Genomic DNA, 27244 nt, shown 5'->3' on the forward strand with positions numbered 1-27244 from the left:
AGAAATCAGAGCAAGGAGACCAGGAGTCAGGACTCAGGGGTGTTCAGTTCCTAGCTCGCAGGGATTAGTGGGTTAGAGAAGGGTGGGCTGTGAGTCAGGACTCCCACATCTAGGAGGGGAGTATGGTCCAATGGTTAGAGCAGTGGACCAGGAACTGGCACTCTGGGGTTGTTCCCAGCCCTGTGATGGGAAGGGAGTGTGGGGGTTAGAAGAGAGGAGAAGCTGGGAGGGCCGACTCCTGGGTTCGGTTCCTGGCTCTGAGGGAGTGGGGTCTATGGGTTGGAGCACAGGGGACTAGGAGTCCAGATTCCTGGCTTGTACTTCCAGCTCTGTCACTAACTGGCTGTGTAACCCCTAAGTGTGTGTGTGTGTGTGTGTGTGTGTATGTCAGGGGGAGATGACTGTACCACCCTGCCTTTAAAAAAAAAAACAAAAAAAAAAAACCTCACTGATTTGGTTAAAAAGTCCCATTGCACAGTTTAACCCTCCCTCCCCTCTTTCCTAGTGGCTCCCCTGAGATCTGGTGGAGGTCCAACTTGCAAATGCATCAGCTGGGGTTAAATCGCCCTGTGGCCTGTACCAGCGAGGGGCTGCTAGCCCAATCAGAGGGGAAAGCCGCGAAACTGCCCCCAAGGCTCTGGCCCGCTGGCTGATCTCCCTGGGCACCCACAGGACATAGGTGCTGGAACTGGGGGTATCGCCCCCCCCCCCAGCTTGAAGCGTTTTCCATCGTATCCAGGGGTTACAGGCTGGTTCAATGGCTCTCAGCGGCCCCCCCTCCACTATACAAATTGGTCCTACACCCCAGCCACAGGAAGCCACCGCCCGGGCTGCACTAAGCGGAGCAGCCTTCGCCCTCCCCGCTTCGCCTCGCCCCGTGTGAACGGGCGCGGTGGGAGCGAGCCGCGGGGTGCGTGAGTGTGAGTCACCCCCCCACACACACACACACACTCCGCTGCATGGGGGCCCTGGGCGCCGCTGCCCGGGCCAGCAAGAAGTTCCCCAAAGTTGGAGGGAGGAGGGGTGGGGCCTGGGCCGGCGGGGCACCCCACGCGGGCGAGATTTGCATGCCTGGGTTCAGCAGGACTTCCTGCTCGGCTGTCATTGGCTGCAGGTAGCAAACTAAGCCGGAGCCCTCCTGCAAAGCTGTAATTGAGCCCCCCCCCCCCCCCCACTCCAAGCCCAGCTCCAGCGCTGCCTGTTTGCGCGCTCCTGCGCTGGGGAGCACATGTAAACCCCCCCCCTCGCACCCACCCACCTTCTTCCCTCCTGGCCCCGCTCCGGGGGTGGGGCAGGCTCCCTTGGAGCGCCGGCTGCGGTGCCCCCACGTGGCGGTGGAAGTGGGCTGAGGACCGCGACTCCAGGAAGAGGGGGGCCGGTCGCGGGAATCATGAATGAGATGTCCAGCTTCTTGCACATCGGGGACATCGTCTCCCTGTACGCCGAAGGGTCGGTCAATGGGTTCATCAGCACGCTGGGGTGAGTGGACCAGCGCCTGGGGGGGGGGGGCTGCGCCGGAGGGGGGAAGGGGGGGCCCCCTGCGAAGTGAGCCGGATTATCTTCATTTATGTGACAAAAAGGGAAGTGACACTGTGGCTAGGTAGAGGCCGAAAGGGCTGGCTGCCTGCCTCGGGTCAAAGGCGCTGGAGAGGTCAGGGTGAGACCCGTGCGGAGGCAGGTTCTCCGGTGAGGTTCCTTGCGCCTTCCTCTGAAGCAGCTGCTGGAGACCAGGTCCTGGACTGGATGGCCCTTGCCTCTGCTCCACTCTGACCACTGCTGCCTGCCTGCAGCCCCGTCCCCTCGCCTGGGCTGGCTGCGCTTCCCCTCCACCTGTTGCTGGGGTGGGAATTGGGATCCCCTAGGGAGCGGGGGTGAGATGCCCGGGGACATGCACAGCAAGGTTCCGTGGCAGCGCATGGGCAAGACTAATATTTAAGAATTGGGTTTGTTCGATAGCTGATGGTCCCAGGGCTTAAATTGTGCCAGGGCGGAGCAGTTCATAGCTCCGGCACCTCTGGGCCACTCACTGCATCAGTTAAGAAAGTTAAATTGCTTAGCCCTGGCACCTCTTTCCTTACAAACTAAGCTTTGGTCCTCTCTCCGGGCGGTGCAGGGGAGGCTGGGTTCTGTACCTGCAAGGATCTGTGCTGATGCTCTGGTAGATCGCTCCCATATTGAACTTGTATGATTCCCCTGCATGAAGTCTGAACCATGTGCACTGGGGGAGGCAGGAGAGGGCTATATCCTTTACCCTGGGGCTCTGCCAGGCTATTCTCTCTGTGGGTTTCTTTGGGTGATGTTAAGGCAGCTCGGGTGCCGGGGACATACCCTCTGACCCCCTGCCCTGGGCATCTTCTTGCCGAGCTTTCCCCCAGGCAAGCCACTCGAGCGAAGCAGAGCTGGCAAATCCATCATATGAATTGGGGACTGGCTGGATAGCGCACAGCTGTGTGTCCTGGGTGCTAAAGGTTCCCCTCCATTTACCCTGGTTTCTTTACCTCCCGAACTACCCCACAGGAGTCTTTTGTACCCTGGGGAGACTCTGAGGATTCCCCTGTGGTATAGCGAGGAGGCAGGAGGACTGGGCCATGTTGCATGCAAAGAGGGTTCTTTATTCAGGCTGCTGGACATGAACACACCCTATGGTTCTCTCTGACGGAGTCCCTGCTGACCCACACAGATATGCAGTGTAGCTGTAGCAGTGTCCGTTCCAGGATATTAGAGAGAACCTGGGTGAGGGAATCTTTCATCAACAGAAGTGGGTCCAATAAGAGACAAGCTTTCGAGCCACACAGAGAAGCTAGTCTCTCTCGCCAGCAGAATTCGATCCCATAAGATATTCTCTCACGCATCTTGACGCGCGCACACTCCGCTCCCCACGTTTGCCTACGGACAACCATGGGTGTAAATACACACTGCGATGGCAGATATGGACACATGCGCATGGGTGCATGGCTGTAAGTGTGTTTTGTGCAGACAAGTTTATAAACCCGTACGTGAACACAGCTGTACAATGTGCTCATAGAGTTTAAAGCCAGAGGAGACCAGCAGATCATCCAGTTTGCTCTCCTGTATGTCACAAGCCACCAACACCCCCCCCCCCCCCGCACCCTAAACCCAACCACTGAAATGAGACTTGCATATTAGTCTCCCGTGGGCTGTAAGCGATTACTATGCTACAGGCAGAGAATATGAGGGACTGCAATGCACCAAGACTCTTCAACGGCAGGGTCCTGGCAAGTGACCCGCATCCACATGCTGCAAAGGAAGTTGAAACCACCCCCCCAAGGATGCTGCCATTCTGACCTGGGGGAAATTCCTTCCTGACCCCACATTAATTTTCACACACACAAACAGACCCACTTGCACACAAATTTACACGAACATATGCAGACACGCAAGTACCGTGCATGGCCCTGAACTAGTGAGAAAATGTTCCCACGGTCATTTTGGTGAGATCTCCTCTATGCTGGCCACCTGGCTCCATGCTAGAGGTGTCCCTGTCACTGACGCAGATTCTCTTTAACCTCTGCAGTTCTGCGGTGGGTAGCCCCTATGCCAGACTGGTGGTGATACATCTGACACGGGCCTGTTGGACCTTCTGGGCCCTCCCAGGCTGATGCAGCATTGTTCCCTATGGTCAGTTCTTCAGGTCTCTCTTCCCCGTGGTTGGTTTGTTCAATCTTGTTGGCAGTGACTCAAGCAATGGGGTTCCCGCTCCTTCCCTTGGGAGATGATTCCACACACTAACAGATCTCACTATTGGGACATTGTATTTGGACTGATATTTTTTCCTTTACTCATTGTTATCGCATTCATCCCAGTTACACCCCCACTCTGACCAGCGCATGAAATCCTTGTACTGGATGCTAGGAAGAGCACAATCACACTTTAAATCATTGCTGTGATAAAGAAGTGGAGTTACCCGCTGAGAGTGCGTCTCCTGAGCCCTCTTCACATTGTACATCTTGTTTAGTTCATTTGCTAGTCAAATAGCTTAGCTAGTCCCGGCCCTAGTGCTTCATACTCAGCTGAGCAGAGTACCGGAAACTCCCCATCCGTCTGTGTTGACATCCTCCCTAGCAGCAGCCAGAGAGCAGAGAGGAAAGTAAGCTGCAGTTCTGGAAGGTGAATTGCTGACAAAGAGAATCTGAAGTGTGATCCTTTTGGTTAGCTGGAGTGTCTTGAATGACAGAAGCCCGTTCTAGGCACCAAGTGAACATGATGCGTGGAAGCATTATGTAGGGTAGGATCATATCTGAAACGGTCTGCCCGTGTAATGGGCCCAATTGCTGCTCTCGCTGGCATGGGGCTTACACAGCGCCCCTCCATAGACATCGCTGGGGTTCTGGCAGATTGGCACCTGTGTGAGCGAGATCAGAACTCAGCCCAGTGGCATATGTAGGAAAAATAAAATTAGCACTCACGGGGGACATTGAGAGGCCTTTTTTTTTTGTTTTTTTTTTTATTAAACACAGAAGGTTCTGCCTTTCTGAGGATCTCTTTGGTGTTGGATGGCTACATGCACCAGGTGAATTGGAACTTGGATCTCCTCCTCCAGAGAATTTCTTTAGTGGCTGTAACAGGGAGCAGAACACAAACCAGGATTATCTCCTGAGGGAAGTAGTTGCTTGAGTCATTTAAAAGGAGACTGGTAGAACTCCCGGGAATAGTGTATAAGGAACAATCCTCAAAGGCGTGCAGGGGGATGAACTTGATGATTTGATTATTTAGATTGCAAGCTCTTTGGGCAGGGGCAGTTGTCTTGTTCTGTGGTTTGTACAGTGCCTAGCACAATGACTGGGATTCCTAGATGCTATGGTAATACAACTATTTTTTAAAAAGGGTCTATGAAGTGGGAATTGCCCTGGCTGAAGTTCTGTGATTGTTGCTATCTATGGTGAACCATCTCTCTAGGGGTAATCTTAAACTGTGGGACTTGTTCTCTTGTTAGTACATGGAGCGGAAGCATCTCCCTGCTACAGCTCAGAGCCTCGGGTGGGATGGAAGGCACCGGGCCAACTTCTGCCCTTGGACACGAGCATGATTTGTTAGTGGAGGCAATGGGAGTTGTGTGTGCGTTTCTAAGGGGAGAATATAATCCCAACTGTACATATAAAATGATGGGGTCTAAATTAGCTGTTAGCACTCAAGAAAGAGATCCTGGAGTCATTGTGGAGAGTTCTTTGAAAACATCCACTCCCTGTGCAGCTGCCGTCAAAAGAGCAAACAATGTTGGGAATCATTAAGAAAGGGAGAGATAATAAGAGAAAATATCATATTGCCGCTATATAAATCCATGCTACACCCACGTCTTAAATACTACATGCAGATCTGGTCACCCCATCTCGAAAAAGATATATTGGAATTGCGAAAAGGTTCAGAATGGGCAACAAAAATGATTAGGGGTATGGAACGGCTGCCATATGAGCAGAGAGTAATACGACTGGGACTCTTCAGCTTGGAAAAGAGATGGCTAAGGGGGATGTGATAGAGGTCTAAAAAAATCATGACTGGTGTAGAGAAAGTAAATAAGTGGTGTTTACTCCTTCTCATAACACAAGAACCAGGGGTCACCAAATGAAGATAATAGGCAGCAAGTTTAAAACAAAAAAGTATTTTTTCCCCACGCAATGCACAGTGAACCTGTGGAACTCCTTGCCAGAGGATGTTGTGAAGACAAAGACAACAACAGGGTTCCAAAAAGAACTAGATAAATTCATGGAGGATAGGTCCATCAATAGCTATTGGCAGGGATGGTGTCCCCAGCCTCTGCCAGAAGCTGGGAATGGGCGACAGGGGATGGATCACTTAATGATTCCCTGTGCTGTTCATTCCCTCTGGGACACCTGGCATTGGCCACTGTCAGCAGACAGGATACTGGGCCCTTGGTCTGACCCAGTATGGCGGCTCTTATATTCTAATTTGACCAGAATATGGCCAAGCGGCATCTTGAACAGTTAATGATCAAGCTGTTGCCACCAAAATAGACCATTGAGCTATCTGTTATGGCATGTAGCAGCCAAGGAACCTATTGGCCAACTAATCTCTAGGCTTATGTCCTATATAAACACACACGAATGCAAGTTATATCACTACCTTGCAAGGGAACCTGATTAAATTTTTGTTGTGGCTGCATGGAGGCTTGTGTGAGCTTATATTCTTGGGGTCTGTGGTGTCCATGAATGGAGACCCTTGTTAAGAGTAAACACCAGCACTTCTCTAGCTTTCACAGGAAGATCTCCAAGCACTTTGCCCTGATTCCGATAGCTTTATCCATGCTGTATGGTACTTTACTCTTCAAACAACCTCACTGAGATCAGTGGGTCCCCCTGTGGAGTAAGGCTATCAGAATCCGGGCCTTCGTTAATGTTAATTAAGCCTCGCAATCCCCACTTGTCTGGGGGGGCGGGTGTCATTCACCCCCATCTTACAGATAGGGAAACTGAGGTATAGAGCAGGGAAGAAACTTGCCTAAGGGCTCTCCGTGACAGAACCAGGAATAGAACTCGGGACCCTAACGCCCAGGGTTGAGTTATGCAGTATGCTGAGCCTCCTTAACTCCCACTGACTTCGATGGGAGCTGAGGGCAGTCAGGGCTTCAGTCTCCTGCTTTAACCACTAGACAAGCTGTTCCCCTGAATCACCTGTGGTGTCATGGGCTCAGTCGAGAATAGCCCAACTGCAGGGAATGGGACTGCTCACATTCTCAAACCAACGCATGTGCTTCAGGGCTTTGCTGAACTGGGGCATAAAACTAGCCAGAATGCTTAAATTAGAAGAAATGACCAAGTTAGAACAAAGAGAGGAGGTAATTAAAGACTCCCTGGAGAAATGAAAGGATGATCTCCAAAGATAGTGGCAGTGACCAAATGTGTGGGGAAAATTATCCTAGGGCTAAACAACATTGCAATGACACCCTTTAACCATAGTGACAGGTTTCAGAGTAGCAGCCGGGTTAGTCTGTATTTGCAAAAAGAAAAGGAGGACTTGTGGCACCTTAGAGACTAACCAATTTATCTGAGCATAAGCTTTCGTGAGCTACAGCTCACTTCATTGGATGCATAGTGTTTAACCAGAGTTAGTGTTTTAGAGGTTTCCCATTAACTCAGTGGAGGAAAGTGCGGGGGGAGAAGTATTAATGGTGCCAGACTTTGTGGTAGTTTTTATCTGGCTGTACGCCCCCCAGGAGCTCCTTTGATGGAGAAACCCGAACCCTGATCTCAATCTTCCCCTCCAGGCCTGATTAGACGCTACTTGTGAACCGAGGGGAATGGCTGCTGCATGACTTTGCTGAAAGTTGTTTGGCTGCTGCCCATAAAAGATGTCTAGAGAAACGGCGGTTTCAAACAGCCCAGGACAAAAGCAGCTGCAAAGGTCATGGAGTTACGTGTCACACACTTTGCTAAGCAAAGGGCTCGGGAGAGAAAAGCTTGAGTCAATTCATTGGTGCTTTAATCCTTCTAGTGTGTTTGCCACTTAGGGAATGTTTCTAATAGTTTATACCCGTTCACTCCTTGCCCCACATCTACAGATCACTTCAGGATGAGATTTATAAAAGCGTAATGGGTAGCTAAGCATCCAACTCCTATTGACTTTCAGCATCTAAGTCCCCTTTCTGCTTTGGCAAATCTCCCTCTGTAGTACTAATGCTTCTCTCAGATGGCACCTTGCAAGTGAAAATCTCAAAGGTCTTTACAGACACTAAAGAAGAAAGCCTCCCAACCCCCATGTTACGGTGAGGGAGTGATCTTTGTTATGGCCACTGTACAGATGACGCACGGTTACACAGCGAGTCGGTGGCTGAGGAGAGAGACAGGAACCCAGGAATCCTGCCTCTCAGTTTCCTGCTTTGAGCACATCTTCCTTCCAGAGCTGGACATGGAACCCAGGAGTCCTAACCACTGAGGACCCCTCCCAGTCCTTGACATATTAAGTGCTAAGTAATAATACCATTAAAAGCATCCCGTGCAGAGTGATCTGGGGAGCGTTTAACTGCTGGAACTTATCAGAGGCCAATACCACCTCTATCCCCAGGTGCCCTATTTCTTCTTGGGGATGGAAAATGCTTCCAGGAAAGAGACACAAAGCACTAAAAGATGACAGTGGGATCGTGGGAAAGCTGACCTGTTTCCTGGAGTGCCGCCTTAAGGCAACACTTAAGCCATGCCCTCCAATCATCCAAAGTCCACATGGGCAGGTCTGGTCAGTTCTATGCTACTGCCATCCGCGCTGTAGCATCTGAGCACCCTTCCACCAGTGCAACATCTGTCCTGTGACTCATTCGCGCGCTCTCATCCTCCCCACAATCCTGGTTTATGGCTATTGTTTAGCTGCTTGAAACCAAGCATGGAGCCTTGCTCACGAGGTACAGAATTCTGAGCTTTAAGGATCCTCCCTGCCCGGGTACCTTGCCCAGCAGTGACTAGAGGCATAAAGCCTGGCACTGGGCTTGCTGTAAAACCTGGGGAGGAGTCTGTGGAGGATAGTCTCTTCTTTGGTGGTTTCAAAATCCTGGTGAGGAATCTGGAGAGGTGTCCCCAAGATGTGACAAATCCCCTGGCGTTCTTGCTAGTAGTAAGTAAGACTAGGTACTGATATAGGCTTTTCCATCTAAGGATTTCAAACTCAAAGACCAACAATTATTATCCTCATTTATAGATGGGGAAACTGAGGCACAGAGGTTTGGTTTTGTTTTTTTTTTTTTTTAAATGTGATCACACTGCAAGTCCAAGGCCAAACAGGGATTAGAGCCCAGGCTCTAATCACTTTCTGCCTCTTTGCTGTTTGCCATCTCACTTCCAACCCTGAGTTCTAATGGCCAAAGTAGAATAAACCAAACCAGGGCCGCGCAGAAGTGCCTTTGGGGCTCAGTCTCTCACGAGAAGGATTGTTAGAGAGCTGATTCAGGCCACGCCCATTAGCAAGCCCTTTCAGGGGTCTCCAGGGGATACAATGCCTGGGACTCGTCAGCTAAGCCACGTGAAGAATGGCGCTCATGGACAAGCAGCGAGTGGGCATGAGTCACTGGGCACGCATCTTGCATATTCCGGGCCTCGCAGGGGGGAAGGGCTGTGTGTAAACATACTTGAATAAGTGTCTGTTTAATTTGAAATCACGCCTTTGATAACTGTTATTGTGATTGCAGGTGGATTGAAGAGGTGGGGCGGTTCAGGGAAATGGAGCTGGGTAAAGGGTAACTCTACCTACGGGGTCAAAGAGCACGTGCCTCCAGGCAGTTAAAAGGAGAGAGAGACACAGAGGAAGTGTTTTCCTCCTGGCATTGACTGAGCCAGCCTCAGAGCAACAAACAGCCCCACTTTTGTAGCTGGCACCGTTGTGATTCTACATGTCCCTCTCGGAAGGGGTTGTAGACAGAGTGGTGTAGTTCTCAGTGGGCCGATAGGGGACTGGCTGGCTTGGGGGTTGGTAAAGGGATACAGAGACTCTTGCTTTCAGCTGGCTGCCTTGAATCCAGCCGAGGCTGGGAAGGCCCAATAGTTAATTTCAGCTGGTGACTGTGACCCGTGGGAGAGGCATTGCTGGTTTTGGTCCAGAGCTTAGAGTACAGGTATCCGTGTGACAGAACCAGCATTAATGCAATGCCGTTACTAGCAGCCTCTGCAGAGAGGCGAAGGTCAGAACAGGGCTCCCAAAGGTGGGACGAAAAGCGTCTGTGCTGTCCCCACTCTGTGAAGAGAGGACCTTAATCTTCAGCGTTGTCCAGCAGGTCCCTGACGTCAGCACTGCATTCGCTGCATGGTGGTTGGTTTTTGAAAGGGCTCCAGAGGAGTTGAGCTGACTCTGCCCGGAGCTGTGGCTTAAGCAATAAGAAATACAGCCACAAACTCAGTACTTCCCTGCAGCTGAGCCGCTGGAAGTGCTTCAGTAATAATAATTTATGGCTCATGGGATGTGACAGGTTCACCATTCTAATGCAGCTGCCAGGATCCAGGCCAATACATGTGCAGGCCTCACTACGGGGAGAGAGACTCATGCAGGGTATCTGTGAGTAAGCTGCAGCTTACTCGTACAATTATTTTGGGCACTTAAGAAAACTGGCCGTTAAACGGTGAATTTGTCTCCACCTTAACTAGAGGAGTGCTACCCCCCTACTGTAACTTGGCTTGCAAACTTGGATAGTCCGTCTCAGCTGCATGGCAGCAAGCTTGAATTCACAGGGCTCAGAACTGCTTTCAAATGCACTGATGCCACTGCAGGGAACTAAGAGCAGAATTTGGCCCCTTTTTCTCTAAAGCCCCCCCAGCTCAATGCACCTCTGTAGAAAGCTACAACTGTTGACTCTTCATCTTCCCTAGGAATCTAGTTTTGCTGGCCAAATGGTTCTTAAAGGTATTAAGCTTTTTCCTGAGAGCTAGCGTTGTCCTATATGGTGATTGCATATAGTCCACAGCTGGCTGACTTCCCCCGGGAGAAAGTTAGGGGCCTATCAAATGTGTTTCAAGTGCTGACACTTGCTGCTTCCATTGAACTATCCATTAAAAGCTTGATCCTGATCTTGCAATGGGACAAGCATGCTGGCCCCGATCCAGTAAGGCACTTAAGCACGCACTTAACTTGAAGTGTGCAAGTAGTCCCATTAAGTACTCCTGTGGATATTAAAGTTAATCAGATGCTTATGTGCTTTGTGGATGGAGGGCAATAAACCACACCATGCAGCATCAGGCCCTACATTGGTTAACCTCCCAAAGGGTGAAATTTACTCAAAGGTGGCTTGATTTGTTTGTTTCACAAACACATTCGTGGCTGCTGCTTCTCAATGTACTTTCTTCAGATGCTTAAACGCTGAAGGCCTGATTCTCATTTACTGACCAACTCTAGCAACTATCTTAGCACCCCAGTGCCCTGCCAGCAGCTATCCAAATCCAGAATGTAAATTGGCCCCCACATCTCTGCACTCTTCTAATAGGAGGGATAGCTCCACCTGTGTGAGCTTTCTCACACCAACAAGTAGCATCTAATACCAGGCATGAGTTGAGTCATGTCTGTGCCTCTGCGCTATTACAGATGACTCATGTCAACAGCCTGAGGAGCCTTTGTTTTCAGGTATTTTATGGGAGAACGTTATTTCAGGGTACCAGCTTAATAAAAATAAGACTCTGGATTCCTACAGAGTTTGTAATCCCAGGATCTAAGGAGCTGAAACCACTTTGTGATCATTAATGGATTTAGACTTGGAGCGAGCTAGGTCTATGTTGTTAACCCTGTGTTATGGATTGGTAAATGCCGGTGAAGAGCGGTTAAGGCCCAAATTTTTGAACTTGGCCGGAGTCGGTGGGAGCCGGGGGTGCTTAGAACTGCTGTCGATCAGGCCACTTCTATTTAGGCACCTACGGGGATTTGAAAAGCACCAAAGAAGTTTAGTGTCAGATTCTGTGACCAGAAGAGACCACTATGATCATCTGGTCCGACCTCCTGCAGAGCGTGGGGCAGAGAACTTCCTCCAAACAATTCCTAGAGCAGATCCTTTAGAAAAAGGCACATAAACCTCCTGGAAATCAATAGGAATTAGGGGCCCACTTTGCTCAGGTGCTTTAGGAGCTGCATCTTTAAACACCTAAATACCTTTTGAAATCTGGTTTTAGTCTAGGACTGAGTAGCCTAAGAGTGTCAGACATCCAAAGCTCATTGACAGTCCATGGGGGATAGATGCTGGACTGACTGAACCCTGTCAGCTCCGTCCAAAATCCTAGCTCTAAATTTGAAAACTTTGGCTGAAGGGACTTGCCCAAGGACAGGCAATGAGTCAGTAGCACAGCCAGTAAGCTCCCAGTTTATCAGAGCGCAATCCAGAATGACAATGCGGGGAGGGAGAGAGACAAGTGCATCTGCGTAGAGCTTTTTGATGAAGTTAGGCATACAAAAGAGCAAGGACAATTTCTGCAGGCCCAGTATGGGTCCCTACTGAGTGTATATATCATTCTGGCTGCTGTCATTTAAGGACGTCTCCTCGTTCCACTTCTTGCTGAGCTAGCTGCTCATGGCTGCAGGTGCAGTGGAGACTTTTCCTGTTCCAGAGATCAAGTCTAATGTTGCTCCCTTGGGATTTACTCAGGCCGAGCCCACACTGAAGTCCGTGCTAGTTCTGCCTGGACCCCCCGACCAGGCTCTGTGTGTGTGCTGCATACCTGCGTTCCCAGTGTGCATGTAGCCAGCTGGGCGGGCAGAGTACGGGCACTCTCCCTTCTCGTGTATCTCTTGCTACTTGCCCTTTCCTCCTAGTGCTACAGCTGGGGAACGGCAAGGCAGGAGGGGAGACTGCGTTAGAGGAAGTGTGTACACATAGGAAGCCTGGGCTACAGATAAGGGGGGAAACCCCCCTAATTTGCTTGCAGTGTAACTGCTGCCATTTGACTACAGTCAAAGTTTGTTTGAGAAAACCGCCCCCTTGGGTAATAAAACCCCCAAGCCCTGAAGTCGGGCCTGTTTGAGGCATTGCACTTCCGCCACTTCTGTGCGTGCTGTGCAAAATGAAGCTTCCCTCTCTGCCCCATTTCTCTGTATCTGGCTCCCCCTTCCCCTCTGTTCCCTTCTTTCCCCTCCCTTTCTGGCCTGTGCCTACCCCCACCCCTTTGAGACTCCAGCATTGCCACACTCTTCTGATGCCAGGTCAGACTCCAGCAGCACATGCTTGCTTCTAGCAGCACGGTGCAGACAGTATGCTGGCCTGGGGGAAAGTGTCCCTGTTGTCCAGTCTCCTTCACATCCACGCTATTGGCAACTCCATGTGCTCAAACATCATGAGTCAGCCTCCCTCCCCACCCCCTGTCATGAGATGGACTTAAGATCATGAGATTTGAAAATAATATACATTGGGTGGAGGGGAAGGGTTATTTACTTTCTGTTTTTTTGAGCCTTTAAGCTTTTCTCTGCAACCAGAGGGCTAGGGACTTGCCTTTCTTTTTAAGTGAAAGCTGAGAGTCTTGTATTATCCCATGACTCCAGGAGCTGGTGCCTGAAGAACACCTCCGAGGCTCACAAGCCTTATGACGGTAGCCCGGGAGTTGACCATGGCTGAATGCACTTCTGACGTCATTTACAACTCCAGCAGCACAATCGTCCTCCTTGCAGTGCAGCATTGGTTTACAGACATTGCATTGGTTCAGTACAGTGCCCACCCGATCCCACGTCCTCTCCTCCAAAGCCTAGTGTAGTCCCTGGGAGTCGTCTTCGTGGATTCCATGGACTTCGTATCAGGCTCCCAGTTCACAGGATCTGCCTGTAACCCACGTCCTGGCGGAGGTTACTGGACAGAGCTACGTGTGACCAATTCCCAATAAACTCAACTGCTGGAGGGTCGTTCTCCTCAAACCTGCTGCTGAGTAGCTGGGTGAGAATGGGGAGAGGGCCAGGCAGAATCAGGGTGGCAGATGGAACTTTATTACTATTAATTTAGGCCCCCGTTGTGCCAGGTGCTGTACTGATCTCTGATGCACCTGAGAGCTTCTGTTGCAATAGCTTTAAAAGACATCAGAGAGAATTAAACAGGAAGTGGCCGTGTCCCTGTCCCAGGCTTCCAGCAAATAAGGAAGGAAGAGGGAGAGGTCAGAGATCACTTGAAGGAGATGTTGGTAAAGACTTGGGCCAGATTCTGACCGCTGAGACACACGGGTGTCAATCCAGAGTGGCTTCTAGATTAATACCAGTGTGACTGAGAGCGGCTTCCCGGCTTTCTCTCTCTTTTTAATCACCTCTCTGGTCTCCGCTTGCCCATGCCTCCTATTTCAAGGACGCCGTGGCATTTTCCTCTCGTTGCGAGTCTCCTGGCTCCCCATGAGTTAGAGCAGAGTCCAGATTCCTTGGGATGGAGCAATCGAAAGGCATTTTCCCCACAGCCAGAGCGTTGCTGGTGGAGAGCAGTTCAGGCACGGGGGAAGAGGGAAGTTCTCTGCAAACCGAATATCCAGCTTGCTTGCAGACACTGGGGAATGTCCGTGCATAAGCGCAGGCCCAAGCCCTGCTCGGTGCGTTCAGTTTGTAGCCAGGAGCTCGGACACGAATGCTGCCAGTGGGTTTCCGGCTCATGGCTATTTCAGAGGTGGGCTGGTGGTGTCTGAGCTCGGGGAAGCAAGCTGTAAGGCTTGAGCTGCGCTTGCAGAGGTGCTGGGTGGTGCTAACCTGGGTTGCCCCAAAAGGCAGAGCTCTGGGAAGCTTTCCCTCCTTGTATTCTACCTGCCAACATTAAATTGGGCTGCACTGCTCCGTGGCATAATCCCCTTGATTGCAATGGGGTTACTGCAGAGAGGGGGCTGGCCCATGGTCGTGTACTGAGGACAGAATTTAGCGGGGGTGGGAACGGAGTCTCTTTATGCCCAGACCAAGTTCAGCTCGGGCAATGGCAGCCCAAGCTTCGTTCTGCAGCCCCCCCGAGGTGTCTCCACGCTGAGCTGGAGCAGCAGCCTCAAGGGGAGGAGAGAGGAGCGTAGTCTGTGTGGGTCAGTGCAGTCCTTGGCCTGGGCAAGCCAGTTAGTGTCTGATTGGAACCAGAGACCTCTGAGTCCCTGGATGCCATTGTCAGTCCTCTGAGGTGTCATGTCCTGCTGCAGGCTTGTGGCAAAACCACTTGTGAGATTACTTTGGTGCAACCAGGTGGCACAATCCCGCGAGGAAGGGTGGTGGTGTGGTTAAGGCATTGGCCCAGGACTCACGAGATCCTGTTCGGTTCCCAGCTCTGCCACAAATGCCTGGGTAATGCTGGGTAAATTGTTTAATCTCTCTCTGCCTCCGTTCCCCCTCTGTGCATGAGGGCTGATGATGGCCCATTGGTTGATCTCGGATCCCTTGGAGTCTGCATCCCATCTGCCTTCCTCCAGCCACTCCAAGAATTGTCCACGGGCTGAATTCAGCCCCATTGTCTTAAGCAGCCTGCGGCAGGCGGGGGCCTCTGATGTCTCTGCAAACATCTGCTCCATGTGCAACGGCAATCAAAAAAGCTAACTGTCAAGAACTGTTGGGAAAGGGATAGATAAGACAGAAAATATCATAATGCCTCTTTATAGATCCATGGTATACTCACACCCTGAACCCTGCATGCAGATCTGGTTGCCCCATCTCAAAAAAAGATGTACAGAGAAGGGCAACAAAAATGATTAGAGGTACAGGATGGCTTCCATATGAGAAAAGATTTAAAAAGACTGGGACTTTTCAGCTTGGAAGAGACAACTAAGGTGGGGGTATGAGAGAGGTCCATACAATCATTAATGGGGTGGAGAAAGTGAATAAAGAAGCGTTATTTACTCCCACACACAACACAAGAACAAGGGGTCACCCAATGAAATTAATAGGTTTAAAACAAATGCCAGGAAGTGCTTCTTCACACAATGCACAGTCAACCTGTGGAACTCCTTGCCAGGGGATGTTGTGAAGGCCAAAACTATAACAGGGCTAAAAAAAAGAACTAGATATGTTCATGGAGGATAGGTCCATCAATGACAATTAAGGAGGATGGGCAGAGATGCAACCCCATACTCTGAGCGTCTCTAGCCTCTCTTTGCCAGAAGCTAGGTGTGGACAACGGGGTGGATCACTCAATGATTGCCCTGTTCTGTTCATTCCCTCTATAGCACCTGGCATTGGCCACTGTCACAAGACAGGATACTGGGCTAGATAGACCATTCGTCTGACCCAGTGTGGCCATTCTTATGTTCCCCTTTGGCAGACAAGTGCTTACCAGAGCATGCAGTTTCCCTCAGCATATCTCTTCTAAATGGCCGGGATGGAAAGATGAAGTAGCATAGCAGGTATGGCTTGCCTCACTGGAGGAGCTTGTTCCCCAGTTATGCCTGGTCCTTGCAGGGCCTGGGGGAGATCCTGACGCCTACAAGGTGGTGTGTGTGGATAGGATGAGGCATGTGGAGCAGCAGTTGAGTAATGCTCAGATGAGAGGTGGGCAAAACAGGGTGCGGCTTTGCTTTTGCAAGCCCTCGTCTGTCAAGTTATTTTGTTTGGCAGAACAAAATCTGGGCATGTTTTGGATCAGGTATCCTGGGGAGGGAGGTCTGGCTTTGGTCTGTTTGGTGAAGTAAAGTCCTACACTCAACATGATGGCATTTCTCTGTCTGTCTGGAGCAAAATAACTTCTGAACACCATATCCAATCAATGCCAAAATGTCAGGGAAAGTTTTAGGCATCAAAGGGCAGAACACTGTGGATTTTCTTGAAAATCAGAAAAGCCCAAAAGAAGGAAATAGGGGGAACACGGAGCCCCGGGCATTTGGTTAGCAGACCTATCATCTTTAATGAGGTCTGTAATTGTCTATAGATCAAAGCATCAGCTGATGTCATCCATTAATAGCTTCCTGCATAATACCCTCATTTCATCTCTGCCCATTATCTAAATAGAGTTTTAAATATTGACATCCTGAATGACTGATCTCCCAGCCAGAAAGAAAAGGCTTATTTCAACACTTTAGAAATTATACAAGTTTAACTACTTATGTTTTTACATATGCCCCTAAAACTGAGGGGACACACCTCAGTGTGAGGGGAGAATGGGGGACATGCAGAGACCTGGGCATGAGGGAGGTGGTATTGGGGTCTCTGAAATAGAGAGGGATGGAAGGGGGGGCGGGACACACAGCGACCTGGTGAAGAAAATGGAAGGATGAGAGTCCCTGTTGAGTTCAGTGAGCTTAGCTGACAGAAGCACGGAAGTGTGTGATTCCCTAGTTCTTAGTATCAACTATTCATCCACAACAGCACAGGTCGTGGAACTGGGGCGGCTGCCGCACCCCCTGGCTTGAAGTGGTTTCCATTATGTACAGGGTTTACAGTTTGGTTCAATGGCTCTCAGGACCCTCACTATAAAAATTGTTCCAGCCCCACTGCATAACAGTATTGCCATTGCATGCTTTTTCCCAGTAATAATATCAGATCCTTCGCGTAGAAATAAGATGAGCGGTGGCTCTTGGAGGACCCACCGAAAGCATGAAGAAAAGGAGGCTGTAACACTTAGAGTTGCGAGGCCCAAGGAGCATGGAGTTGCACATTTAATAAGACAGGACGCTTGCCTACCAAGTTATGTGATCCTGAATTCTTATATCAGGGCGGAATAATTACATACAAAGGGCCAGAGCAGTGCAGGCTAAAACAAGGGGATGGTTGAACTGGTTTGGAGAAGATGAGAACTGAGCTCAAAACTCCCTTCAGAACAGTTCACTTAACTGGATGTGTTTTACAGAGAGGCCCAGGGCAAAGCCCTGGATCCAAACAGTCCCAAACTTTTGGGAAAGCTCCAGTCTGGAGCCCATCTTTGTGTCTCATGCTATCCCTCTTGTACAGTTGGTTCATTTTTTTTTTTTTTTTGTCCACCGAGTTGTGCTGGGGTTAGAAGCAGAAGCTCCAAAATACTGCCAGGAATCCTAGGTGTTCCAGGAGGCAGGATGGCTGTTTACTCAGCCACCTATTTCTGTGCCATACTTGGCAACAGAGTCTCTCCAAGCTAAGTACAGGATTCCCCTTCAGTAGCACCTTCAGGATTTATATGTGAGATTTTGCCGCCTGGATTGGTAAATAAGTTGCAGAGGCGTTCTAGTGGGGGCATTCTCAATATAGAACATCAGAAGCTTTGCCAGCAATGCATATCTGCAGTGGCTCATCCTAGGGGACTGAGAGATGGGCAAGCGTGCAGCCCATAACACTGGATGGTGAAAACCCCAGGAGGTTTTATATGGTGGAGGATCCTGACCAGTAGAAGTTGATTGAGGACTTAACTGCTATGGTGATAGGTATTTATGAAGTCCAGATATCTAGGTTGACAACACAGGAAGTCGTCTTGTGGGTCCAGGATTGTGTAACGTTAGCGACGTTTAGACCTGAAACATGTGACAATAGCACAGCTTCTTTGGCAGCTCTGTGGTTTGTGGCGAGGCCGCTGAGCTCGCTGAATGGGCTGTAATGTCGTTGTCTCTGAAATGTTTGCTTGCTTGCTTGTTTTCCAGGCTGGTGGATGATCGGTGTGTGGTGGAGCCGGCAGCTGGCGATCTGGATAATCCACCCAAGAAGTTCCGGGGTAAGAGGCCACGTGGTGCCTGGGGAGCGGCTACTGTTGTGTTCCTTATGAAGCCTACTACTAGGGCATGCTACCTTCTGCTTCAGAATGTGGGCCCCAGCTTGCACTCTTCTATTATAGCAGTCGTATGGGCGTCAGTATCTCAAACCTGCTCCATCTCCTCCGTGTTAACTGGTGCCAGTATTGGCAGCCTGAGCAGAGAGGCCAAGGACTGAATGGCCTGTAGATCCTTAGCCCCTCTCTGCGTTAGGGTGGAATGCCATTTGTGCACCATTGTGGGGGAAGCTTGCCCTGCTGCCACACATGCTCTGCATTGACAGAGTTGTCAGTCTCCAGGGCTGTCAAGCTGGGAAATAATCATCCTGCACCATTGTAGCCTTTCTGGCTTCTTAGACTCTCAGACTTTAAGGCCAGAAGGGACCATCATGATCATCTAGTCTGACCTCCCACACATCACAGACCTCAGAACCTCGCCTGCCCACTCCTGTAATAGACCTCTGGCTGAGTTACTGAAGTCCTCAAATCATGATTTAAACAAAAGACTTCAAATAACAGAGAATCTGCCATTTATAGTAGTTTAAACCTGCAAGTGACCCGTGCCGCATGCTGTAGAGGAAGGCAAAACCCGCCCAGGGTCTCTGCCAGTCTGACCCGGGAGAAAATTCCTTCCTGACCCCAAATATGGTGATCAGTTGGAGCCTGAGCCTGTGGGCAAGACCCACCAGGCAGATACATGAGAGAGAATTCTCTGTAGTAACTCAGAGCCCTCCCCATCTGGTGTCCCATCACCGGCCATTGGGGATATTTGCTGCTAGCAGTCACAGGTCGGCTGCATGCCATCATAGGCAGCGTCATCGTGCCATCCCCTCCATAAAAGTATCAAGCTCAGTCTTGAAGCCAGTTAGGTTTTTTGCCCTGCTGCTCCCCTTGGAAGGTTGTTCCGGAACGTCACTGCTCTAATTGTTAGAAACCTTCCACTAATTTCAAGCCTGAACTTGTTGATGGCCAGTTTGTATCCATTTGTTCTTGTATCCACATTGGAGCTTAACTTAAATAACTCCTCTCCCTCCCTGGTATTTATCCCTCTGATGTATTTATAGAGAGCGATCATATCTCCCCTCAGGCTTCTAAACAAGCCAAGCTCTTTGCATCTCATCTCAGAAGGTAAGTTTTCCATTCCTCAGATCATCCTGGTGGCCCTTCTCTGCACCTCTTCCAGTTTGAATTCATCTTTCTTAACCATGGGAGGCCAGAATATTGTTCTTGATTCCTCCAGTGGCCACTGGCTTTATGACTTGGAGAAACTGACTCTCACAGTGCCTGGGCTTCGCTGTGAACGAGAAGGAGAATTCGTACCCCTCCCCAAATCTGGTTGCTTAAAGGCGAGAGATGATGGTTTTTGTTTCTATTACAATAGCACCAACCCCGAGGTCAGGGCTCCATTGTGCTAGGTGAGAGACAGTCTCCGCCTAAGAGCTTGAAAGCTTGCAATCTGAATAGACCGGACAGATGACGGAATGATTATTAGCCCTGTGGGGAAGCGAGGCCCGTGGAGTCTGAGGCAGAGCAAGCAATTGAATCCAGTCTCTGGAGTACCACTCCAGTGCCTTCACCACAGTCTATCCTTCCTCTCGGAAGGTCCACCTGATATTCTGAGGCATGTTCCTTGCTGTGCCTGAGTTAGTGTATCCTGGCTGCTGGTGGAGCAAAAGCCTTGGGAGCGGGAAGGGATGTGTGACTGGGAGGGATACAGAGACGGCAACAAGCATCTGGGCTGTGGCAGGGTTTTTGGCTCTAGGAACTAACTGTGCCAGAGGCCTAGTGCTTGCTCTGCTTCGCTGCACCTCCCAGGCAGAGCTTAAGCTGCTCTTTGATGAGGCAGGCAGGATTTAGGGAGATGCATTAAATCCCCATCCATCCTCGGCTGTCATGCTCCAGCCGCCCCACCCCATCCTGGTGCGAGCCTCCGTCGTTATTTCCCATTCTCAGCGAGACGCAGCCGCTGCAGAGTTCCCTTGTTGAGCTGGCTTCTGGAGTCCTGATCCAAATGGAAAAGGTGATGAATCAAGTGAGGGGCAGGGCGGCTCCTGGCTTGTGGAAATGGGCTAGTGAAGCCAGAACTTTCCTCTCTCTTTCCTGCACACCTTCCATTTTTAGCCCCTCCGTGTCCAATCCGGTGAGGCCCACTGAGCACCCTCAGCTGCCAGCTCCTCTCAGGCTTGGGACTTGGGTCAAGAGTCAGGTCTCTTACCCAGTTCTTCCAGCCCCTGAGCCTGTGTGTTGAGGAGAGCAATGGACTCTCTCTTCCTCTTCACTCCTTTGGGTCACGGCTCCGCTGCTCTCTCTGGTGTAAGCAGAGGTGACAAGGCGAGTGAGCAGGGATTTTCAGCCCCTGGGATCTGCGACTCTCTCCTTGGACCTGGCCTTCAAGGCACCACAAGCTCAGCCATATTGCTCTTGAAGGAATTCAGCTTTCCGGGGCTGCCTTCCCTCTCACGCAGAAGCAGACACTATCACTTGTCTTGTAGGGTAGTTCCTAGGGGCCCCAGTCATGGCCCAGGACCCCTTTGTGCTCGGTGCTGTACAGACACGGAACAAAAATGAGAGGCCCTGCCCCCAAAAGCTTCCATTGTAAGAACCAAGCAAGAGATGACAGGGAGATGCAGACGGACCGACGGAGGAAGCACAAGGAGCAGCGAAGGCAGAGGTCACAGCATCCCCATTGCCAAGCTGATTGGAGGCACTACAGCAGAGAAGAGGGGTTTGAAGGAGGACAGCCAAGAGGTCTTGCAGATGCTCGCGTTGGGCTTGGAAGATGTGGTCCCGTTACGACCTGTATGTACAGTACCTAGCGCAGCGGGGCCTCGACTTGGTGGAGAACTCCAGGTGCGACCGCAGTATAAATGTTAAATAATAATTAACGGCACGACACTCAAACATCATCAGTTTATCCAGACTGCCCCTAACTGGAGCTGAAGTAGCTGTACTCTCTCAGGGGCTGAACTTCTGCCGCACCACAGAACCTGAGACCATGCTAACGGGTGGAGAACTGGAAGAATCCTTCCGCCAACTCCGCCTCAAAGAATTCTTTCACAACAGTGCCGACTCCACTCACAATTGCCACATCCCCACTGGTAAATCACGAGAAAAAAGAATTGTCTGACTTGACGCCACAGAGCGGATGAAACCACAGTCTTGTTCATTACACTGATTGACTGCTTAGGAAAAAAAAAAAGTGAAGTCCTTAACAAACATCGCATCCGGCATAGTCTCTCCACTGCCGAGAGGCCAGCTATACAGGCCCTGAAATCTAACCACCAGATAACGATCGACCCAGCAGACAAAGGGGGCACCATCATAGTCCTCCACTGTAATAACTACATAAACGAGGCCTACTGACAACTCTCTGACACCACTTACTGTAAAGAATTCAAAGACAACCCCACACCACAATCTACCCAGGAATTTAAGGATATCATCAAATCCTTCCCCAAACAACTCCAAGACCTTCCAACTCATTCCCCATTAAACCACCCCAGGGACCTTCTACGTGCTTCCCAAGATACAGGGGAACCCAGGCAGATCCATCATAGCTGGCCACGGCACTTACTGAAGAAATATCGGGACTCCTAGAAACCATCCTCAAACCACTCAGTGCACAAAGGGCCAGCTTCGTCCACAGCACAACAGACTTCTTCTACAAACTCCACAACATTAACAACCTCCCACGGATGTCACTTCCCTATCCACCAACGTCCCTCACAATGACAGCATAGCTCCCTGCCCCAAATATTTACAAGACAATGGACAACCCTCAGATATCCACCCCAAACACATCACCACACTCATCCATTTCATCCTCACCCATAACAATTTTACCTTCAACAGCAAACACGTTGTCCAAACCACAGGAACAACGTACTAGGACGGCTCCCCAGTATGCCAACATCTTCATGGGCCACCTTGAAGAAGAATTTCTGGACAAATGCACCACCAAACCAATGACATACCTGAGAGACACCAGTGATATTTTCATCTTCTGGACAGACGACTTAAACGCCCTCCTAGATTTCCACCACAACTTCAACAACCACCATCCATTTATTAAACTTTCTCTGGAAGACTCCCACGCTAGCATCAACTTCCTGGACACCATGATCAGTGTCAGCAATGGAACCCTTCAGACAACAATATGCAAGAGACCCTGGATCAGCACACCCACCTTCCCAGATCCAGTAACTACCCCAAGCACACCAAGAAAGCCGTTATCTACAGCCAGGCACTCAGAGACCACCCAACATGCTCCAAAGAGAAAGTCTGGGATATGCATCTTAACACACTTAAAACCGCCTTCGCCAAACAAGGACACTCTGCCAGAAAAGTAGATCACATCATGGAATGGGCCACCCAAATACCCTGAGAGAACCTGCTTCAATACAGAAATAAACCCCCCTCTGACTGCACACCCCTCGTTGACACTTACCACCGCACACTGGAACCCATATGGATTATCATCAAATGACTACAGCTCAAACTTGATGGGGACCCCATCCTGAAAAAAATCTTTCCTGAACCCCCTCTTCTGGCCTTCAAAAAAAACCCTCCCCCCAACCTCTCTAAGCTCATTATTTGAAGCAGGCTCCCCACAGACCAGGACACACCAACTCAAAGCAGCGCCAGACCCTACCAGAGCTACAGGTGCAAAACCTGCAAACATATCTCCACGGATACAGTGATCAATGCCCACCACTATGTGGGTGAAACCAAACCATCAATACGCTCTTGAATGAACTCCTACAGGAAAGACAAAAACACCGTATTACCTGTGGGTGAAGACTTTTCACAAAGTGATCACTCTATATCTGACCTCTCAGTCATCCTCAAAGGAAACCTGCATGACACTTTCAAAAGACGAGCCTGGGAGCTTAAATTCGTAACTTTGCTAGACACTGAAAATCAAGGTCTGAATGAAGACACAGGATTTAGGGCTTATTACAACAACCCACTAACCCCCTCTTTTTGTCCTATGACTGCAGGGATGTTAGCCGGCCACTTCACCTTGAAGGGACCTTTAGAATAGAATATGTGCTAACTACTTTTACACTTAACTATCTGTTTGATCTTGTATTTAGCTGTGACACTCTCCGAACCTTTCCCAGACCTGAAGAAGAGCTCTGTGTAGCTCAAAAGTTCGTCTCTTTCACCATCAGAAGTTGGTCCAATAAAAGTTATTACCTCACCCACCTTGTCTCTCTAATATGCTGGGACCAACATGGCTACAACACCACTACCTACAAATGATAATTAATGCAAACATTTCTCATTTTGCCCATGTCTGGGGAAATTGTGCACCCCCTGTCACCCCCTGCTAACCCCTGAGGCTGCAAGAGGGCAGTACTGGGATGGCCCAAAAACCAAACCAAATGCATGTGAGGAAGGTATAAACACGCCTCCCCCATAATACACCTCCTTGGGCATTATTAGTGTTTATGGCATGCACCTAGGGCGCTTGGCGCTGTGCAAAATATAAAGGAAGCAGCAGTCCCTACTCCAAGGAGCTTCTGTTTTAATTTGATTAGATGGTGTAGTCCAGATGCAGAATACACCAGGCACTCTTTCCACAGCATGGTGTACACTGCAAGCAATGCAGATATGGAGCAATACCACAGTGTCCCAGCGGGAGAAAAAATTTCCCCAGCTGCAGGTTATATTCTTGATGATGATTGTCGTTGTTATTTGTGTCTCTTTTATCCTTGCTACGGTAACTTCCAGGGCTGTTTCTCACACTGCTGTGTGCCTAATCTTCTTTCAAATCTTAGCTGTTTGCTTTAATAGTATCTTATAGCAGTGAGTTCCACAGCTATCATTACATGTTGCTGTAGGAGTTTCTCCTTGTATCCAGTTGAAATAGAAAGCGACCGGCATTGCTTTCTGCTGCAGGGCAGCTGCCATTTTGTGTGTTTGGGTTGATTGAGCGTGATCCGGGACACACACATTCACTTTCTCTCTCTCTCTCTTTCTCTGTGTTCTCACATGCAGGTTTTACTCTGGTCCTTACTTAGTTTCCCTTGCTTGGACCCAGGGTAAAAGTGAGCAGTTGTGCTTTGGGCATGGAAAGATGTGTAATGGGGACAAAAGCTCCTCCTCCTCCTCCCCCCCCCCCCCCCAAAAAAAAATCTTGTGTCCTGTGACTTTGGTGAGCTTTCAAGGTGGAATAGACCTTGCAAGTGTGTGGTTCTGCTTTGCCATCCTGGGGTGGCATGCATTTGACACTCAGAGCAAAAGCCTACAAGCTTTATGCAACCCCAGGGCACCATCCTGCTCTCCTGATGCCAGTAGTACTCTTGTCTTTGACTTGGATGGGAGCAGCCTAAGGTGATCATGGTGAAACCTGTGCAAGCAGTTAAGGAGTCATGGTTCCTTGTCCTAACAGCCAGGAGAATCTCACTCCGTAGAGATGGGCGTGGATCAAAACCCTGGATCCAAACTCCTCCAGACTTTGAAGGTTCAGTTCTGGCCCAGCCCTTTTCTACTCCACAGTGAATCAGACTGTAGTGTTCAGCCCCTTGTTATAATGGCTAGGAAAGTAGCAGTCCCTTTTGATCTGTTGTAAATACATTTCACTGTGAAGGAGGAGGGGGAAAAAACCAAACAATGATCCTGATTGTGTTTTACTCCATTGTCACTCTTGGGCAAGGGACAAGGGGGGCTTAAGGTAACTTTAAGCCCTCTTTGCTTTCTCCGCCTTCTGTGGCTGTGCAGGGCCCTACCTGGTGTAAGTTAGAATAACCTCAGGGCTGCTCTAACTCAGTGATTCTGAACCAGTGGTGCATGTATGCGTGGGGGTACACAGAGGCCTTCCAGGGGTACATCAACTCATCCCAGACGTTTGCCTAGTTTCACAACAGGCTACATAAAAAGCACTTACAAAGTTAGTACAAACTAAAATTTCATACAATGACTTGTTTATACGGCTCTATATACTATACGCTGAAATGTAAGTACAATATTTATATTCCAATCAATTTATTGTATAATTATATGGTAAACATGAGAAAGTCAGCAATGTTTCAGTACTAGTGGGTGTGACGCTTTTGTATTCTTATGTCTGATTTTGTAAGCAAATAGTTTTGAAGTGAGGTGAAAGTTGGGGGTACGCAAGACAAATCAGACTCCTGCAAGGGTACAGTAGCCTGGAAAGGCTGAGAACCGCTGCTCTAAATGATGCCCTGCTTCCCATATGGGCCCCAGGAAGCGGCGAGTAGCCGTAAAGCAGTGCATTCCGGCCATGCACTGATCCAAGCCCTGTGTTGGGGTGCAGTGCTGGCATAGAGCCCTTACACCACATGGGGATTCTCGGGGAGGTGCTTCTGTCCCCTTTAAGACTCCTTGCTGCTGCCAGAGTGGCCTAAAGGGGCTGTCATGCCAGTGAGAATTCGGCCGATGGTTTGAAAAATACCGTGGGAGTCTCTCTCTCCAGCTGCCCCAAGGCTAGAAAGGCAGAGTTCAGCTGTGTAGTGTCTGGGCTGGCCAGGGCAACACATCCTTCTGAGCGGAGCCTGGCCGGTCCTGTTTGCTTGCTTTTTTGTGGTGTCCGCCCCTGAGGCTCCTGTCAGAGGCACAGCCCCACATTGAGGCATGTTGGAAGAAAGCAAACCAGGCGTTTAACTCCTCCACGGTGTTGGGCAGATGACAGTGTGTGTGTGTGTTTTTTTTTAATGGACTTTTGTGTGGGGTGTAACAGACAGCGTAATTGCTGCGTGTGAGTATATGGAACAAGGACATGTGGGGCATGATTCTGCCCGGTGCTGAGTGCTGCCTGTCAGGTGCTATGCATACTCAGCATCCTGCAGGGGCTCAGCACCTCGCTGGATTGGCAAGGCCTGAAAAATTTCAGCAATGTATTCGCTCCTGTGCTCAACCTTTGGACTGGAAGATTCTGGTTCCTGCTCCGCAGGGGGTTTCTCCAGGTGTTTAAATTCAGTTCAGTTTAACCCCTGCCATGATCTACTTGAGAGCACGTGTGAGCTGCCCTGGGTTTGCTCTAAGGAGTGCAGTGGAGGGCAGTGGAGAAACTAACATAATGCTGGCTAAGAGCTTCCCCCAGCCTGCCACCATTAACTCTTCGCTCCCAGTGGGTTGGTGGGTGGAACAGTGGTTAGATCACAGGGCTGGGAGTCAAACACTAGACTTCAAATCCTGCCTTTGCTACAGGCTTTCTGGTTTCCGCATGATAGTGTGCAAGTCACTGTATCTCTCTGCTTTGGTGTCCCTGTCTGCAAAATGGGGATAATACTAAGATGGGCATGACCTGCCATGTTCAGGAGAGCTGGGTGGGAAATAGTTTTCCTGGCCTGGGAATATTTTCAAGAGTTTTGCCCATCTCAAATCAGGATGGAAAGTTGAAATCTCAAATAGTCACAAACCAAAAAACTTCTTTGTTTGTTTGTTTGTTTGTTTGTTCTGGGTCAATCAAAACGTTTGTTCCTATTTTGACCTCTTTTTTTTTTTTTCTTTTTAAAAGTTTTTTTAGTCTAATTAGGTTTAATTTCAAAACATAAACCTGTTTTCCACTGGAAAATTGGATTTTTTTTGACTGCTTGGGAAGTACTGACAGTTTGGCAAATAGTTTTGGTCTCGGTAAATTGGCATTTTTTGACACAAAACCATTTTGCAAAAATGTTCTCGGCCAGGTCTAATGCTCAGCTCTTGATTGCAAATCCCCTGAGCTTGAGGAGCAGTTTGGACCCAGGGCTTTGATTTGGATCCATCTCTTAATAGCCATACTGTCTCGGTGCCTACCTCATCAGGCTCCTTTGCAACCTCATTAACAAAGTAATGAAAGTGCTCTGAAATCCTTGGATAGAAGCCGGTGTGGGCTAACAGAGTCTTTCTCTCAGTAACCCTGTTATAACCACCACATTGTGGGGGAACATAGGATACCATCAATATAACTCCAGGTCCGTGTAGGAGGTGGCAACACAGCCCTTTGATCTGGACTCAGAGATTCCCTGGCCATCTCCCCTAGAGTGGTATTTGGGGCCAGTCTTAAACCCAGTAGCCATCATGAGGGCAGGATAGAGCCACCCTGGAGTCCCATTCTAGTGGTACAGCATCACAAGGGCTCCTTGGCGTGGGATATGCCATTAGCAAACAGACCTGTGAAATGAGACCTGAAACCTGGCTTCCCTCCAGAGGCACAGAGAACTGTGC

General features: G+C 49.6%; 1 protein-coding gene across 1 annotated transcript in view; it reads left to right on the top strand.

The window, feature by feature from the left end:
• The first annotated feature begins 1323 nt into the window (after positions 1–1323).
• The window catches only part of ITPR3 (inositol 1,4,5-trisphosphate receptor type 3), an 82597-nt gene continuing 56676 nt past the window's right edge, over positions 1324–27244 (top strand). The window contains exons 1-2 of the mRNA XM_074936463.1: positions 1324–1479; positions 17961–18031. Coding sequence (XP_074792564.1) covers positions 1391–1479; positions 17961–18031 — 160 coding nt within the window. The 5' untranslated portion in view covers positions 1324–1390. The remainder of the gene's footprint in view (positions 1480–17960; positions 18032–27244) is intronic.

The sequence above is a fragment of the Natator depressus genome, chromosome 21 (genome assembly GCF_965152275.1).
Source record: "Natator depressus isolate rNatDep1 chromosome 21, rNatDep2.hap1, whole genome shotgun sequence".
NCBI classification, from domain to species: Eukaryota; Metazoa; Chordata; order Testudines; family Cheloniidae; genus Natator; species Natator depressus.